Here is an 18,023-nt window from a genome sequence, read left to right on the forward strand (position 1 = left end):
AGACATGACATGAAAAGAGAGGTCAAGACCAGCACTTTAAACAAAATGCAACAGAATAGAAAAAAAATCCCTAATGAATCACACATAGCAGTAGCTACCATTGCTGCGTGAAACATTCACTTTAGTCGTGTGTCTTCCTGCAAGTGTGCATGTATTTGTGTGTACAGAGAGGTGATATATAACGTGTTTCTTAATGTAGAGCTCAATCAAAAAAGTTTGAAAAATGTGGTTCTAGAGAGTAAGTTACATAAGGCAAGGACCACAGTTCTCCAGAACAAGGCCGACTGTCCAGTACATACATACTGCAAAATAAGTAATTATAGAACGAAATAATGAAGAAAAGAACTCCATGGTTAAGCAAGTCCTCATAAATTTCCTTTCAGTTAGCAGGGGTTGGCGGGGGGGATTCAATTCAAGATGCTAACAGGCATCCTGATCTTCCCCGATGCCCCTTCCCCGTTTCCCACCTGGGAATATGGCAGTCCTGTCAACAGGCCTGGAGAACACTCTGGCCAGTCTGAAATGCCAATTATGTCAAGCCAGGGTTGCAATTAGTTTCAAACCTGAACAGCCCTCTAGGGTGCCACTCGAGGTGAGGTAAGGCAGATGAAAATAGGTAGCTCAGTCTCTGCCCTTCAGGAGTTTATCAAGGTGGGGCTCATTGTGTTTAGTACAACCATTATTACAGAGAGACAGAGGTGACAAATGTGGTGAGTTATAAAAGAAGGGAGAGTAGAGTGAGCATAGAACAGAAAGAGTGCGTTGTGAGGCCAGTTTAGGGAGGGCGTGAAGGGGAAGGAGACATTTGATACCATCTTTGAAGGATGGGTTGGTTTTGGTTTGGACAGAAACTGTGGGGAGAAGAAGGGTGCTCAAACACCCACCAGAGATGCCCCGCCTCCCTCTCTGTCAGGCCAGACAGCTGGCGCCCTGCATCTGGCAGTGTATATGGGCTTCCCACCTGCTAGCCAATAGTCTTGATGAGACACCTGCATGGTTTCCTGGCCATCTGCTGCCTGACACAGCCACCGGCATGCGTACATGCTCCTTGCAAAAGGAGAAGGCAGAGCTGAGTTCTGTGGCTGGTTAGTGACTGGGATATGAGTTTGAACAGAGATGTTAAAAATTGCTATTAGATGTTGTACATCCAGTGACACTACAGTAGCTCGTAGCTATGCAACATCTGTGCCATCTGCCTAGTAGATAGAGGTTGTGTGTGTGTGTGTGTGTGATGTGTGTGTGTGTGTGTATGTCTGTGTGTGTGTGTGTGGTCATTAAATTAGTTTGAGCCATGCCCTTTATTCATTTTTCTCTGTGTCTAGTTCAGTGAGACCATTCTTTTTCAAATGCTTGTGTTGTCACCTAGCCTGCCCAAGTCTGATGACATATGGGGAGATACTTTTTCTTTTACTTTGTTGCATTAGACCACTTGGACATTTTGTCAGGGCCTTAAGGTTCAAAAGGGCTGTGTGTCTTCAGTGGTATGTCATCTTTCACTGGCCTAATCCACTGTGAGAGTCTAGAGGCAGTTCCCAGCTTGTGCAGCTGATGGAGATGGAGGGGCTCGTGTCTGCAGTGGAAACCAACTCTATCTGGCTTGTGTCTGCTTTCAGAGCCAACATTACCCAGAGCCGTAGTTCCTACTCCTTGAACAAACAGCTCATCATCAACATGGAGCCGCTGCAGCCCTTGCTGCCTTCCCCCAGTGAGCAGGAAGAGGACCTTCCACTGGGTGAGGGTAAGTACACTTCCAGAGGCCACCGTTGCAGGCTTACCCTGGAGGAATGATCAAGGCGCCAATTCTGGGTATGCTGGGTAATGGTTGGGATGGGGGACAGAGTGAGTCATAAACTGTGTTTTTAGTAAATAAGCTGTTTGCAGATAGAAGACTGCATTGTTTTGTGAGTTCTGTCAGTTTGTCATGGAGAGGGTTCAGTGGTACAGAGGATCCCTAAAATTACATGGTTAAGCAGCAATAATGTTAGACCTGCGCTGCCCAATATGGTATCCACTAGCCATGTGTAGCTATTTAAAACTAAGTTTAAATTGTTTAAAATTAGAAGCTTGGTCTCTCAGCCACATAAACTAGATTTCCAATGCTCAATAGTCACACGTGGCTAATGACTACCAGCTCGGATACCTCAGACTGAGAACGTTCCCGTCATTGAGGAAAGCTTTACTGGACGTAAAGTTTTTGACTATAATCACAATTAAATGAGTGGTTATAAAGAATTATCCACTAGTATCTCCACACTTGTCATCCCCTTTCTGTTTCAGTATTTCTCTAGCCTCTTATTCCCTTTTCCATAAGTCCTTTTCTACAAGCTCCAATATGTAGAGTCTACTTCAACCCAAAAGTTCTTATATTTTTTAAAACTGTAACATATGTGCTTCTAGGCTTTTTTTTTTTGATCCTTTGTTATTGCAGTTGTCCCAATTTGTCCCCCCTTCCCCGCCCAGCCTGTCTTCCACTTCCATAGTTAATCCCCACACCATTGTCCATGCCCATGCGTCCTTCTTCTATGCTTTTTGACTAATCCCTTCCCCTTCTTTCAATCAGTTCCCTCCCCCAACCCCCTTACAGCTGTCAGTCTATCCCATGATTCTACGCCTTTGGTACTATTTAGCTCTTTAGTTTATTTTGTTCATTATATTCCACTTATAAGTGAAATAATATAGTATTTGTATTTCACTGACTGGGTTATTTCACTTAGAAGAACTTACTTCAGCAAAGGATCTCACCACACTTGTGGCAGATACCTGGTGAGGTATCTCACACTCCTATTAATTTTGAAGTAAATTAAACAATTCACCCAAAATAAAGTTATTGGAACTCTGAATACAAACATAACATGGCTTTCCTTAATTATATGTGATTTTGGTTTCATCGTTTAAAATCTGGATACTAGGCAGTTAGTTTCAAGAGAGCAGGCCACCCTGTCCCCAAAAGATCACCTTCACTTGCAGTTTTAAGTCAAGAATTATTACCACAGGGGAAAACTTTTCAGTTCATAATAGGAATATGGCTTGGGATGCAAATACCCTTGGGGGAAAGATGGTAGCAGCTAATTCACACTGAAGTATAAAGAATTTGTCAATCTTTTCCTGGGAGGAAAAAAAAAAAGCTTGAATGGTTAGAACTGGGCAACTAGATGCCAAAAATACCACAGGTGGAAAGGAAAGTGTACACAATATAAAGGATAGGGTCTCAGGAGACACCTTTATTCCTGAGCCACAAAATGATGATAATGAGGACAGCCTTGTTATAAGTAATGCTCTCTACTCTCTGTCTCAACAACTAACTTAGAGTTTTGTGCTAAATTAATTTCAGGGTCTCTGGGTCCATGTTACTTGTCTACATTTTCTAGCACCTCTCTGTTTTTATATGTTTTTTAAGTGAAGTAAAAACAGCTTTCATTCCTGCCAAATGCCTAGAATATTGGTTTGAGTGGAAATCTCTTCTTCTGGAGGTCATAATTATCCCAAAGTTGAATGGAGAAGGGAAGGAGAAAGCACAACCCAAGCTTGGGACTGTGACTATGTCTTGTCCGCAAAAATGGAAACCTAGAAGGGAATAAAAGTTGGAAGACCAGACAGGTTGAACAGTTACTATGGAGAAGTGAAAGCCAGGCTACTGTTGCTCCAGGAGCCCCAGGAGTTGAAGGGGAACTGGGCAGGCTTTCTCCTGGACGCTTTATCCCATTCAATTAGAAACTTCTGCTTTGCCCCATTTTCTATAATGCAGTTCCATTGCTAAATGCTAACATGTCTTTAACATGACAACAATGTAAACAAGAGATACATAAATTATGAGAATTGCATTAAATATACAAAAATTGTATGACATGGAGTAGACTCCATAAGCCGCATTTTAAAGTTTTTAGTAATTTTAAAGAAGTATCTTAAATTCTTTTACTAGCTATAAAGTAAAACTGATAGGTCTTTTTCTTGAAAAGTCAAAAATAACTTTATAAATGTCTAATACAACTTTTCTAAAAGATCCATCCTTTCATGGGACATCTTTGTGGGTTTTGAAGCTCAGGCAAATCATAACCTCTAGAATATAGAATCAATTTAAAAGGAAGAAAAGTAGAAATGACAGTATTGTTAAATGTCCAGTAGATAGATCAAACTTCCCTATCCAGAGAAGGCGCAAACTCATCTTAGGTACCATGAAATTTGAAGTTGTGATTCCCACAGTGAACCTAGCCCTGTGTTTTTGATAGCATTATATTTGGGTTACTGTTTGTCAGATTCTGCTCCATGTGTCTTGTCTTTGAGTATCAGGCAATGGAATTTAGATATTCCATAGGGATAAATACGTACTTTGTAGATCTATATTTTTCTGATACAGAAAGAGAAGAGAGGCTGAGAATGATACGGCTTTAAACAAAGATGTTTCCAGCTGTAGCACGGGCGGGATTGTGGGGGTGGGGTGGACAACGAGGGCTGCAAGTTAGGGGAGTGGCGCCTTGGGTCACTGCTCATCCCTGGTCCAGGCAGCAACTGCCTGCCTCATCAGGGGATGGAGCGTTTCGCGGGGAGCGCAGCGTGCTGGGATCTGAGGGTTACCGTCTGGGGCCCACTGAGATGGGAGCAGGGAGTCTGAATCCTGCAGAGCCTGTCCCAGGAATGTCAGGGATTGGGGAATAAACACAAGTTGTTGCAAACCTTCTCTGTTTACCAGGAGAGGGGATGTGGCACATTCCCCTAGTGGGGAAGGCCCAGAGTCTTTTTGTTCAAAGGCTTTTATTGAAAGGGTTATCAGTGGAGCTAGGTAACAGGAATGCACAGGTTATCTCATTACATCAATATGTTAATGTTCACAGAGAATGGGTGATGTTTTGAAGAAAACACATGGTAAAAACACACTGATTTACATGGGTCCGAGAGGAGACTAGTAAACAAGAGAGACAACTAAACATGAGAGCGTAGTAAACATAAGAGCGCCTAAGGGTTAGGGTCTGTGAACAATGTAAATTTCTCAGCATGAGCTGGCTAGAGCTTCTGAAAGAAAAACAAAACACACTTTAAAGAATTTACTCATAGGCCCGATTTCCCTGGGAACAGCCAGATCTGGTTTAGAACTGATTCAGTGGTATATTTTTGAGCCTGAGCCCGGCAGGAGGAGTGAGCCGCCAAGAGACAAGGAGACTTCTTTAGGACAGAATGAGGACTCCGGTCATGTCCAAGCTGAGCCGAGGGGTACGGGCCTTTTTGCCCTTTCTCCATGTCCCAATTTCTTGTCTGCTGCCAATACCCGATCAATACATGTCTTAGGTTGTCATCTCTGCATGAGATAACTTCCCCATCATGGATTACCGATCATCACATGGCAAAGCAGAGAGGCAGGAGCTACACTCCTGCCAGGGGGGACACGTTATGTCTCCTAGGCCTCCCTGATTATTTCCAGCTTTGGGGCCTTCTCGCCTGTCAGTGGGGTTACAGTTCCTGAAACCAAACAGGGCGTTTCCCAACATCTGGCTTTGTGGATGGGCTCTGTCTCTGGGTATGTACAATGTAATGAATTTTGCTTCATCCTTGGATTTTGATATTTTAATACTTTTTAATGTCTGAGCAAGAGCCAAATTGAAAGAGGGCAGGAATTCATTCATTCCTTAATGCAGCTATGACAAAGACAAGGTATACAACTGGTAAACCATACTTGGCACGTGCAAGTTGCTGTGGCCTGTGAAGATGAAGACACTCTCCTCGGAGGCTCACAGCCCACTGGGGAGATGGCAGTGGGATCACAGAGCCTGTACCTCTGCTGATTGAATTGTGTGCTCACTTTTCTGCGAGCCTCATGAGATAGCAGTGTCTCAAGCTGCCTAGAGAGTGTCTTGTTCCCTTTTAGTCTCTTTAGAATGTCTGACGTACAAGTGATGGGCCACAGGATGAATGGATGAGACTAACAGGCAGAGGAAGTTGTTGGTGGGGTCTGATCCACCTGCATTGGTTTCTTGTGTGGCTTTGGGGAAGAGGGGTTAGGGGAACAGTGAGAGGTGAGGCAGAGAGTTAGGAAAGGGCCAGATCATAATATGGTCTCACAGGACTTGCTGGAGAGTTTAGACATTAACCTGAGGGCAGTTGGGAGACACTGGAGGATTTCATGCATGGAAATGACCTGATTGGAATTGTGTTTTGTATTATATGTGGTTGCAGAGGGCAGATGAAAGGCACCGGGTATGACTGGAGTAATTTTTTCAACCTCAGAAGTGTTGACCTTTGAGTTGGATAACGCTTTGTTGGGACTGGCCCACGTATTGTACAATGTTATCAGTACCTCTGGCTTCTATCCAGTAGATGCCAGTAGTACCCCACTGGTATTGACAACCAAAAATGTCTCCAGGTATTGTCAGATGCGATCCTGAGTAACAAAATTGCTCCCTGGTTGAGAATCACTGGGTTGGAGGTGCGGAGGCCACCACACACAAACCATTGCACTAGGCCAGAGAGTAGATAATCGAGTTGAATGGAGGTTGTGAGAGGGGGGGCTAGAGAGGAGGCAAGGGATTCAAGATAATAAACTGCAGACTTGTCAAGATGGGGTCACCAATTCCATGGAAGTAAGTGGCCTGTGGACTTACTTTCCAGGTTTTGCCTTTGACTCCCAGACTTCGAGAGTGAAAAGACTTCAACTTCTTTAAAGATAAGACACTCGAGACATAGGAAGGTTTAAGTCAGCATCATGCAGGGAGTCAGTGGCCAAAACTGATTCTGTTTAGATAGTGGAAGTACCTTTTGTTTGGTTAGGTGCTGTGCATTGCTTCACTCAGCGTCAAGCATGGAGTGGAGGGGACGCAGATGGCACTGCTCACCTTTGATGTCTCTGTTTTCCGTCCTACATAGTGGCTCAGGTTCTTGTTTGGGGGATTTTCAAATCACACATTTTGGTTACTGGGTCCATCTTGTTTGGAGGAGTTTCAAGTCACACATTCTGGTTACTGGATCCACAAACACATTAAGGTTGGCAGTGTGAGTCCTATTAAAAGAGTTGTCTGATGAGGAATTAAAAAAAAAAAATCAGACTGGGAGAAGGTAGAACGTCTTAACCTGACCCTTGGAGGCCTCACTTCTGCGAAGTCCTGGGAAGGCTCTGATGCCCGTGGCACACGGGCCATGGTGATGGCATCGCTGCTGCTACCATGACTCTCCAGGGTTACCACCACACCACACATTTGTCTGACAAGATCTTTCTGTTCTTCTCAGAACTTCAAGTTTCTCACAGACAGCTGGGCAGGGCATGATTGCCCAGAGTAGCCCAGTGGCATTCTGAGAGAACGTGTGACCCCATTCACCCGTACGGCAGCTGGAGGATTAGATCTGAAGTTGGCTGTGTCTCGGTAGAGAAAAAATAAAATCAGTTCCTGGGCACCACTAGGCAACGGGAAAGTTTTCAGTGTCACCCTCAAGTGGCTCAGTTACAGGCTCTGAGTAGATCAGTGCTGTGGACAACTTTGGATGAGAATGGCAAACTGTTTGAGAACTGCCCCTTAGAGCTTTAGAAAGATTGGGGAGAAGAAAAAATTGAGGGTGGGGATTGTTCTGGGTGGAAATTACATTTTAAGGAGTCATTTATCTGAATAAATTCACATGCAAAATGGAATAGGGTCTTCATAGTGTAGATAGCAAAAGTGTTTGTGTTTTATTGGTGGAGTATATTTTTCATTATGGAAAAATGTTAGATTATGGTAGAGAGGGGAATGAAATTAATCATGCGAGATTTGATAGTTGGCAATTATTGCCACCCATTGAAGATCATCTTGTTTACCAGAACAATGGTGTATATTGGCAGAATTAAATAGGCAGGACACTATGCCTTCCTCCTCTTGGTATACAAAACTAAGTAAGAGTTGAAAATGTTTGACACCTTCCTGCTGGCATAATGGAGACAGAAGACTTTCTACAAAGGAGTTTCTTGGGAATGGCAATGTGGCTGGGTAGAGGGTGGCTTGAAGCTGTATTTGCATATGACAAAATGTTTATATCAAAGAATAGATGGAAATTATGGAGAGTGGTAAAGCTAAGTCTCCCAAGCCCATCCCTCTCTTTGGCACCATCCCGGTAAATGTTCGTGTGTGTGTGTGTCACAGATGCGGCTCTCTCTGTATGTGGGAGGGACAGTGGGGAGTTTAAAGGATTGTTTACACTTTGGCCCTAACAGCTTAAGGTGGCGTCACTGAAATTCTAGAAAGTCTATATATGAACCTGTGAAGGCTTTTTGAGCATATAAAAAGAGTATTGTCCCCATCCATCAAGCATGTCATACTTTTGATCTCACCCACCCTCCACCCCAACTCATAACAGGTGACTTGTAGGGCCAATTGCATTTTCCCATGTGAGAGCCTTTCCACAACATACCAGGCGGCGCCTCTCACATCCTACACAGTTGCCACAACCCCATCACTGGTGAGGTCCCTTAACAGCCTGAGGCTGCTATGGTTACACTGATTGTGAATTCCTTTGCCCACTCTGCTCCCTTCTGGTCTCCTAAAGGCTGATCTGATAAAAAAAAATTCTCTTCCCTTTTCCTCCCTTTATGGCATTCCATGACCATGCCTGAGATTTGCCCTCTTTTTATTACTTCAGGGTCTTTCTTCCCTGTCATTGTCCCTATGTGTGAAGTCATTTCTTCCCTTTGGCTCAGGGTACCTCAGGATGTGCATCAGGACCGATGCACTGGTCTTTTCGAAATTTCTTGGATATTCTATTCCATCAGACAGTAGGTGCTGTCAATCAACCCCGTGGGCCACATCTCTCTTGTGATTACCGCTACCTGGTGAGAGCAGGCCAATTAACTTCTGCTCTAATTGCGCTTTTCTCTGAATGAATGAATTTATCATCCTCTAGAAATTTTAGAAAATACAAAATAAACATCAATAAGTAGGAAAAAAATCACCCTCCGGATTATCCCACCTACTAGAGGCAATCAGTGTCGATGTCAGCAGTTTTCTTTGCTGTACATTTTAATGCCACTGTGATCGGGCTTGTCCTGTGTGTACAACTTTTAAAATTCCTGCTTTGTTTGCTTCACATTAAAAACGCATCACAAAGCGTCATTCAGCAATGCATCAGGAACATATTTAATGCAGATGCAGGTAAAGGGGTTAATATCCTGAATTAGAAGGGACTCACACAAAGCTCAGTTTTATGAATCCTTCTGGCACTGTGCGTATTTGGCTCTCCTGAACTTTTCCATTTAATGGCACGCACAGTCTCCACAGCCCGCAGACATCCAGCAGCAGAACCTGCTCCTGCAGGAGCTGGGAGCCTCCGTGAAGCAGGCCACAGCTTTGGGTTTTACTTACAACTGTGGCGTCAGGTTAGTAGAGTCAAAATTCAGAATTCGTTATCACATCTATCAACAAAGGCCTGGGTTGCGGTTCCTCTAGGGCAGGAGATTCCAAGGGCAACTGGGAGTTGGGTGTGAGATACAGGCGTCAGCGAGCTCCCCAATCCACCTTTTGTAATGTTTGTAAGCTCCTCAAAGCTTGTCCCTCTCTGTGCTTTTCTTTGGAGTTTGCTTCATCTTTGGAATTAGGTTTCTGTTATTTACTGACAACCAAAGCACTCATAAGAAGTTTTATCATTTGAATGAGATCTTTGAAATTTTAACTGTTAAGATTATCATAAGGAAGCTAAATGCCTTGTTCCTGATGCAATTTAAGTGCATTTTGTCTTGCAAGGATTTTTATTTTTACATTGTAAGAAGCCAACAGTGTGTCATTTCTGTTCCGTAGCTGGTTAATTGCCACAGACTGTTCATTTTATTAAATGAGTATTCCTCAGTGTAAACATAGCAGTGCTTCAGGTTGCTGCCTTGATTCTGTATTCATACCCTGGACAAGTCGGGACATGGGAACTCTGGTCTCATCTCCTCCACCAGGCAGCTGGGTGACCATACACAGGACACTCCACTGTATGGAGCCTTATATTCTTTATCTACAAAATGAGAAAACTGGACTTGAGCACCACTCAAACGCTTTCTACCACTAAACTCTTCAATTCTTTTGCTCGATGTCACGGTCAGATTCCAGGACTATGGCTTCAGGTCTTCTACAATGAGAATGACAACCTGGGGACAGGAATAGTGTTCACAGCTTTTGAGGAGGGTTAGAGAGAATGTCACAGATGTTCTAACTCAGGAATTGGTGGACTTTGGCCCGTGGCTGAACCCTCACCTCTCTTACGTTTTTTTTCTTTCCTGTCCCAAGAACTGATGGTTATATTCTAAATGATTATATATGTACCTATATAATATTCTTGACTTTACCTCTTGGCCTACAGAGGCTCAAATTTACTGCATGGGCCTTTATAGAGAAAGTTTTCTGATCCCTGATTGAGCTCACCCCTCAGGATTCTACAGATGAGAAAGCCCAGAGGAGGACCCAGACTGCCCAAAGTCACCTCGCCGGGTGAGTACTGGGGCCGTGATCAGGTGCTGGCTCTCCATCTCCTGGCCCAGATATCTGAGATGACATCCAACACATGAATGTGGCTCGCCTCCTTCTCACTAAAATAGAACCGGCACCTAAGGAACTGCATTCATTTTTCAGCTACATCAAATGAATTCTCAAAAAATGACATATACATGTCGGGAATCTCAGTGATGCAGTGAGAAGAGGTCCTGTGTGTTCTGGGCAGTGTTTGGGCCTTGGGTCATCTGCCACAGCAGGCCAGGACCCAGCGACTCCTCAGCGACTTGCAACACCCTGGAAAGTGTCACCTTACCTCGGAACTGGTGGTGAGAAGGCAGTGGACAGAGTGCGCCCTCCCCAAAGAGAGTTCCTAGCAGAGCTGGTGGAGGGAAACCGACCTCACACAGGCAGCCTTGCTCCCTTCTGGGAATCACGTCCTCATTTTAAAGCTGAATTCATTAAATAAGGGATGGCTCAGTCCGGGCCTAGTTCTAATTACTTATAGTCTATGTTAAGGATCTTTGTCTTATTAGTGAAAGCAATTCAGTGTGGCACGTCCCAAATCACTGCTCCTGCTCAGGTTGGCCCTTGGCTGCTGCACGTCAGTATTAATAATTAATTGCTTCAAAGGATACGGCTGGGGTGGGGGGAAAAAATGTCAGTCAAAAGTCCCGTGAAGTAATCAGTCACAGTCCTTGAGGGTTGGGATGTGAGCCAGGGGAGAGCGTAAGCAGAGCGGCTGCAACAGCCAGAGTGTTGTGGTCTGTGGCGGGGAAGGCATTGTGCCTGGCGCTTAGACAAGTCAACACTCCCACCACATCCCCGAGAAACTGCGGGAGAGGAAAAGTGAAAGTATTACCAAACCGTGGTCATTAGAAAGCAGAAGCTAGAATTTTCTGAATTTTAGATGCATTCCACAGTCAGCATGGGGTTCTGTTTCCTAGTGCTTTTGTTAGTGGGTTGGTAGTGTTAAGTAAACATTCTTTGTGATACTCAGGCTCAAAATGAGGCACAATCTCACAGCAACTTCCCTCCCCCCCTGCTCTTCGATTAAGACACAGAACCAATGATGTGGAAGGCAGTGCTAGGCAGTGTGTGCTAGTTCCACCCTTGGGTGCGTGCATACCGGTAGGTCAGTGGCAGAATGGGCAGGGTTCAGAAAGGAGGCTCGATCAGTGGGCACAGGCTGGATGTTCAGGCTGTCCCCAGGGGTGCACATCCGATGCCATCTACAGAGGGGTGCAGCCTCCTGCTTGGTTTGGCTGATGGTGAATTGGAGGCCCCAGAGCCATGGCTTCCAGAGTAGGGGGTGAGCATGGTGGGTTTATGAAATGTCCCACTGGGGTGAAGGAAGAAACTGTGCAGACTTCTGTTACTTGTATTCCCTCATAAAATCTCTACAGTGTAGGTTTTATAAGGGCATGATACAGGGACAGGCAAAAGTAGGTTTACAGTTATAATGCAGATAATATAATAATTAATAAGAATATAAGAATAAACTATTTCTTATAAAACTGTAAATCTATTTTTGCCCACCTCTGTATATGAAGTCAACTACACACGTATCTAATTTATAAATAAGTGTGTATTTATTCATAAGTATGAGCAAACTCCTCCCCCACACAAAAAAGTTTGGATAAACTGCTCTGAATCCTACAGATGAGTCGACACAGAAGAAAAGGAGGGGCATGTTTTGAAACTCTGACATCTCTGTTCGTGCCAAAACTCCAGATTCCTAAAATAGATGTGAGATCTATCTGCTCTAGTTACGATGGTGACATGCCATTTGACATGCTTTTGGTCTTTCACGCCAGTAAACCAGAATGAGTCACCCAAGCACAGCCTGGGATTTGCCAGGCTATTTGGTAGGTGCTGTGTCACTCTCCCTGAAGTGTTCTGTGGTGGCCCTGAGTCCCCAGTTTACTTGGGTGCTGGACTCCACCTTCTTGAGTTGACATATGCTACCCCCTTAAAGGAGATTCTCTGGTGGTTAGAGGAGTATTGGCTAGAGTGAGAAGGCTTCATTCATTCATTTATTCACTCACTTGATAAATGTTTACTTCTTCTCTGAAACATGCTGGACACTGACATTGCCTAAATCTTAGTTCCTCTTTCATAAAACAAGATGAGATGATTTCTAAGTTTCCTCTCCACTCTGACTGTTCTTTAATAATAATCCTTCCCCTGAACTGCTGCTGTTCTTAAATATGTACTTTTCATCTGTATCTTGGAAAACAAAGGTATAGACATTTTTTTTTCCTTAAAACCTCAACCCAGGATATATTTATTGATTTTTAGAGAGAGAGTGAGTGGGAGAGAGAGAAACATTGATCAGTTGCCTGTTTTATGCACCCCGACCAGGAAGGGAACCATAACCTGGGTAATGTGCCTTGACTGGGCTTTGAACCGGCAATCTTTTGGTGCATGGGACAATACTCCAATCAACTGAGCCACCCAGCTAGGGTAACATCATCTTTTAAAATGTGGTTAATGAAACAGTAAGCATGTGGCACAATGATCTATAAAAGCAGGGTTAAATTTTTTTCCTTTCTTTTTGTGAGTTGCAAATATGTAGCATAAAACTGAAAATTAATGGCTGCTAGCAAAAAAGGGAATATAAAATGAATGTTGACCCCCACTTGAAAGAGTCCTCATGTCCTAACATCTTCTCTTAGAAGTCAAGTCCAATTTGGAACTTTTAAAAATCCCAAATATCCACTAAAGCACAGGAAATGTGAAAATGGGCAGATGCTTTGGCTGAAAGAGGAGTAAATAGGATTTTCAGGATGACCTATCTAATAATCTGAACATAGATGGATATTGCTGTTAACAAAAGGAGTGTGCACATTTAAAAACATTGAGCACCTCTTGTGGTCGATGGGCTTGTTGGTTCCTGCCTGACCCCCTCTGCTAGCTGCACAATTTGTCCTTTAAATATAGGCTCAGCCCCATTTTCAACTCTAGGACCAGTTCTTCCTTACCTGGGAGGGAGCCAAGCTGAAGACCAGCCTTTTGACTCAGACTCTTAGTCCTGCTCTCCCTCTTGCTCTGTCCTGTCTTCTTCTAGTTCTCATGCCAGTCTTGCTCACTTTCCCAAGTCACTGCACTGGTGGTGTCCCTGGTACTCTACGCCCCCAGGACCTGGATGGCTGGCCCTTCTCCCTGGCGCTAGGCCAGGCTCCTGACCCCTACCCAGTGCCTGGGGCCTTGCCCTGCTCTGCCGATTGACAGCCTGCATGGACATCCCATCCTATCTTGGGTCTCCTGGGGAAGTGTTCTATTTCCCAGAGCACCTTTCAAATATACCCCAGACTCCTTGCCACTGTAGCACCTCAGTTGCATCCGCTCTGCTCTGTCTCCTGGGTGCTATTGTTTTCTCCTTAGGGAGATAACACCGTCTCTGCTTCTACTCTTACCCATCTCCCCTCATCCATATTTCCCACACAGCAGCCAGGTGACTTTTTTTAATAAGTGTAAACTCATATCGCATTATGATAACACCTAAGCTCCTTGTTCTGGCCCATGAGGCTCAGACCACTTCCGACTGCTTTCCTCTTGAATCTCTCTCTGCGTCCCTCAGAGTCACTGGGGACATTTTTCTTGGATTTATCGGCCACTTATATTTCTCTTTTTAATCATATGACTAAAATGCAAGCGAGGAGGGCCCTTGGCTGCTATGTTGAGTGGAAGGTTTGGTTCCTGCTGCTTCTAGCTTCTTTGATTACATAGCAGCAACACAAGGAGCCTACGCATTTCCAGAAGAGCCTGGCTTTTTCCGCAGGGAGACATAGATGCCCTGTTTCTGTTTTATCCTCACCTGAAGACTTTTTTTTTTTTTCATTGCTTTTAGAGAGGGAGGAGAAGGGGGGGAGAGAGAGATTGAAACATTGAGAGATTGAAACATCAATGTGAGGGAAACATTGATTGGTGATTGATTGCCTTCTTATTTGTGTCCCTGACTGGGGATTGAACCTGCAACCTGGATATGGCCTCTGACTGGGAATTGAACCCATGACCTTTCAGTCTGTGGGACAATGTTCCAACCAACTTAGCCACACTGACCAGGGTGATGCCCTGTTTCTTAAAACCATCTGCAAAACTGTTGGGGAATATGGAGAAAAAATTAGAGCTCCATTTATTAATGCAGCACAATTTAATTTTCTTTAGCCAGAGAAAAATGGTTTGTCTGTAATGGTGATACATGCCTGGAAGGAGCGAAATAGTAAAGCAGGAGTGATAGAAAGAACAAATTCATCCTGCACAGAGACAAAGGTAATAGATTCTTGGTTGAGAATACGAAACACAGACCAAAAGAGGCTGTTCAGTTGGAGCCAGTGAGAACAGTGTTGTCACCCATTTCTTCTTTCAGGGGAACTGCTGATTGGCCACATTGGCATCTGAAAGAACTGCCTCAATAGATTGCCTTGGTGTATTTCAGTCATATAACATCAGGGAATTTTTAAACCCTAGGTTCAACCAAGATAGAGAAAAAAAAACACTTTGCTTTTATGGATGGAAGAATCTGACTTATAGGTAGCCTATGATTCAAATTCTTGGTCAGCGAGGTGGTTTAAATTTTACTCCAGGGGAATTCCTTATGCATGTTTCTGAAGAATGCATTATCATTGTGAAATTCCTCATCCTTATCCAAACCCTGTAGGGAGATTTTCTGCTGGTTCATCTGTGGACAGTCATGGAAGGTTTTCCTTCATGGTAAATACTACCACCCTACATTGAGGGTAACTGTAGGTGTTCAGGTCCTATGTTTATTTACAGGGCTTTGAGAATGCTTCAGGTCAGTGAGTAAGGGTGCATCTTACAGTAGATAAGTCAGAGAGGGGATGGACAGTTATGTTGCTGCACAGTCTGTGGGTGGCCTCTTGGGTAATGTCTCCCATGAGCCTCCCATGAGGCTCCCATGAGGCTCATTGGTGCTGTCAATGGATGGTACTTGATTGTTGGAGGCTGAGGCCCCTTATCTCTCCCTCTTCTCTCTTTGGCTCCCCCAATTCTCCTTCTACTCAGAGTGTGGATTCTTTTGTCCAGTCTGCAGGTGATGGAGGTCTTTCTGTCTTGAGTAATGGCTTATGAAATTAACAATCAAATATTTGTGGTCATTGCTTTATTGTTGGGTGGGTTAGGTTTGGTCTTTGGTCTTTGAGGATCAAGAAAAAGCCACCAGGAATTCTGTGAGCATGGGTGGAAGGAGAAACTCGTTGATTAATATTTCAAATTGTCTTACCATGATTCAAAAACAATAAAGTTTGTTATTCACTGGTGTTTGGAGAAAGAATGTCATCAGTTTGCAAACTGGCTCACCTGATTCCTCGTGGAGAACCTTCTAGAGCAGACCATTGTGAGCACTCTGTTGGGGGTGTGGTGGAGAGTATGGGCAAACTTGAACCTTGCTCAGACCTTGGTAAGAGACACTCAGAAAGGGAGGCCCTGAAGAAAAATTCAGTTTTTAAGTGTTTAGGTCAAAGCATCATGCTTAGGATATATAGAACAACACATCAGTATTTTAGGCTACAGTTTTAAAACTTCATACTCAATTATTGGCTTCTCTGGGTCTCACCACCCTGTAAATATTTTAAGTATGTTTGCACCCCACTTAAAGCTTCTGCAGGTCTGGTAAGAAATATAAATGTCAACAGCAATTTTCTTTGGACTGGTGCACTTTGAGAGATGGTTGGGATCTCATTTATCCACTTTCTAACTATTGGTAGTTTTCTACTTTCCTACACTGTGAAGGTAGTGTTTTTAAAATAACCACCACCGCTACCTCCTAAAATTTATTTTCACTGGAAAGTTAGGACAAAAAGAGCCAGGAACTGGAGACAGAGGCAGGGCATGAGAGCAGAGCAGAGCAGAGCAGAGCAGTGTGTGATGGCCTTCTTCCGTGACATCCTATGTCTCAGTTTTCCTGCCTATTTAGGAATAATCACCAGCAGCCTGAGCAGACAGAGAGGGCCCTACCAGACTCCACCCGCTCTCTCCCTGGCATGGCTCACATCAGCTGCCAATTGAGAGATGCCACACTTATCAGTGTATGGAACTACCAGGGATACAGATGGATGCGCCCTTATGCCAAAATGCTCTGTGGCCAGAGCTCCTGCGAACTGTATTCTCTTTCCCCACAGGGGTGGTGAGGAGAGCCCAGCTGCCCTGTTTGAATTCTATTCTGTCTGCCACTGTAATTCTCCAGAGGGTTTTTGCTGGCCTTCCTCCCACCACTACATGGCGATGCCCGCCCCACCTAGCAGGGTTCTCATGTCACAGCAGGAAACACTCAGTGAATGCTTCATTGGATAAGGGGAGAATGACAGGAAGAGTATTCGATATGTCAAAGCATCCTACACATTTCAGAGTCCTTTTTTTCATGAGGGTTCTCATAATTCGAGACTCAGGATCATTTCTTTGAAATGGGTAGGACAGATATTGTTGCCTCACTTTACAAATGAGGAAATTGAATTATACGGATGGTTGACTCCCTGGCTCTTGGATCCTGGTCCTGTCACTTGGTAGTGCTGGGAACTGCCTCTGTTTCTCCTCAATATACACTTAAGAATATACTCATCATATCACAAATATATTATTAAAACATATCATTATATTTTATTATTAATATTTAAAATATTTTTAAAGTTCTGTAATATGTGATAGTCCCAAGGACACTTAATAATAAATAAAGTCTAAATGTATAATTTTTCATGTATAATTTTTTTTCTTTCTAATTGGCGTTATCAGGTAGCTAAAATTTCATTGAGTCTTCTTTAACTATTTTAACTCGTTGTCGAAGCCACTATACCCGTTAAAAATTAGCTATCTAGGTAGCTAATAAGGTACATGATATTTTTAGATTAAAATAGCATTTATTAACTACTTACTACATATCAGCCCTCCAGTTATAGAGCAGACAATATCATTACTGTTTTACAGACAGAAAACTGCCTTCCCATGTAGCTTTCCCAAGGTTGCAGGGCTAGTCAGGCAAGTTTAACAATCAGCATGACTGCTTCCCTACTGTTTGGGGAGATGTAATTAGAAATGTTAGAGACAGATGGTTGACAGAAGGAAGAGAATCCAAACTATTTAAAACCCTCACTATCTTCACTGAAGTAGTTAAAGGAGAGAAAGGAACGAGTAGACATTGGCGGGGGAAATGAATGAGCACTGCCTTTGCTACGCTTATTGCACAGGCATGGAGACTGAAGCTCCGAGATGATAAACACTGCAGCCAGGAGAACCCAGAGCTTATGCTCTGCCAGGGGTGTCCAACCTTTTGGTGACTCTGGGCCACATTGGAAGACAAAGAGTTGTCTTGGTCTACACATTAAATACACAAACACTAACAAAAACTGATGAGCAAAAAAAGGCTTTAAGTAAATTTACAATTTTGTGTTGGGCCGCCTTCATAGCCATATGGAGCCGCAGATTGGACACCCCTGCCAGAAACCTTGCTTTGTTTAACTGTTTAGTAAGTTCTAGTTCACCATGTAGGAACCAACACAACAAAGGCAGTTGATATGCACGATCTCCCTTCCTTGTTAAAACAACCATGAGAGGAATATTGTCTCTATTTTACAATTGCACCAGGGCTCC

At 43.7% G+C, this 18,023-nt stretch overlaps 1 protein-coding gene across 2 annotated transcripts in view; it reads left to right on the forward strand.

Annotated features, from left to right (window-relative positions):
* Positions 1-18,023, forward strand: part of FRMD3 (FERM domain containing 3) — a 255,507-nt gene that overhangs the window by 209,112 nt on the left and 28,372 nt on the right. For both annotated transcript variants that reach the window (XM_054582987.1, XM_054582986.1), the window contains exon 13: positions 1,614-1,738. In XM_054582987.1, the coding sequence (XP_054438962.1) occupies positions 1,614-1,738 (125 nt within the window). The remainder of the gene's footprint in view (positions 1-1,613; positions 1,739-18,023) is intronic.

This window comes from Pteronotus mesoamericanus, unplaced genomic scaffold (assembly GCF_021234165.1).
Source record: "Pteronotus mesoamericanus isolate MK-2021 breed Mesoamerican mustached bat unplaced genomic scaffold, CSHL_Meso_final contig_73, whole genome shotgun sequence".
Lineage (NCBI taxonomy): Eukaryota > Metazoa > Chordata > Mammalia > Chiroptera > Mormoopidae > Pteronotus > Pteronotus mesoamericanus.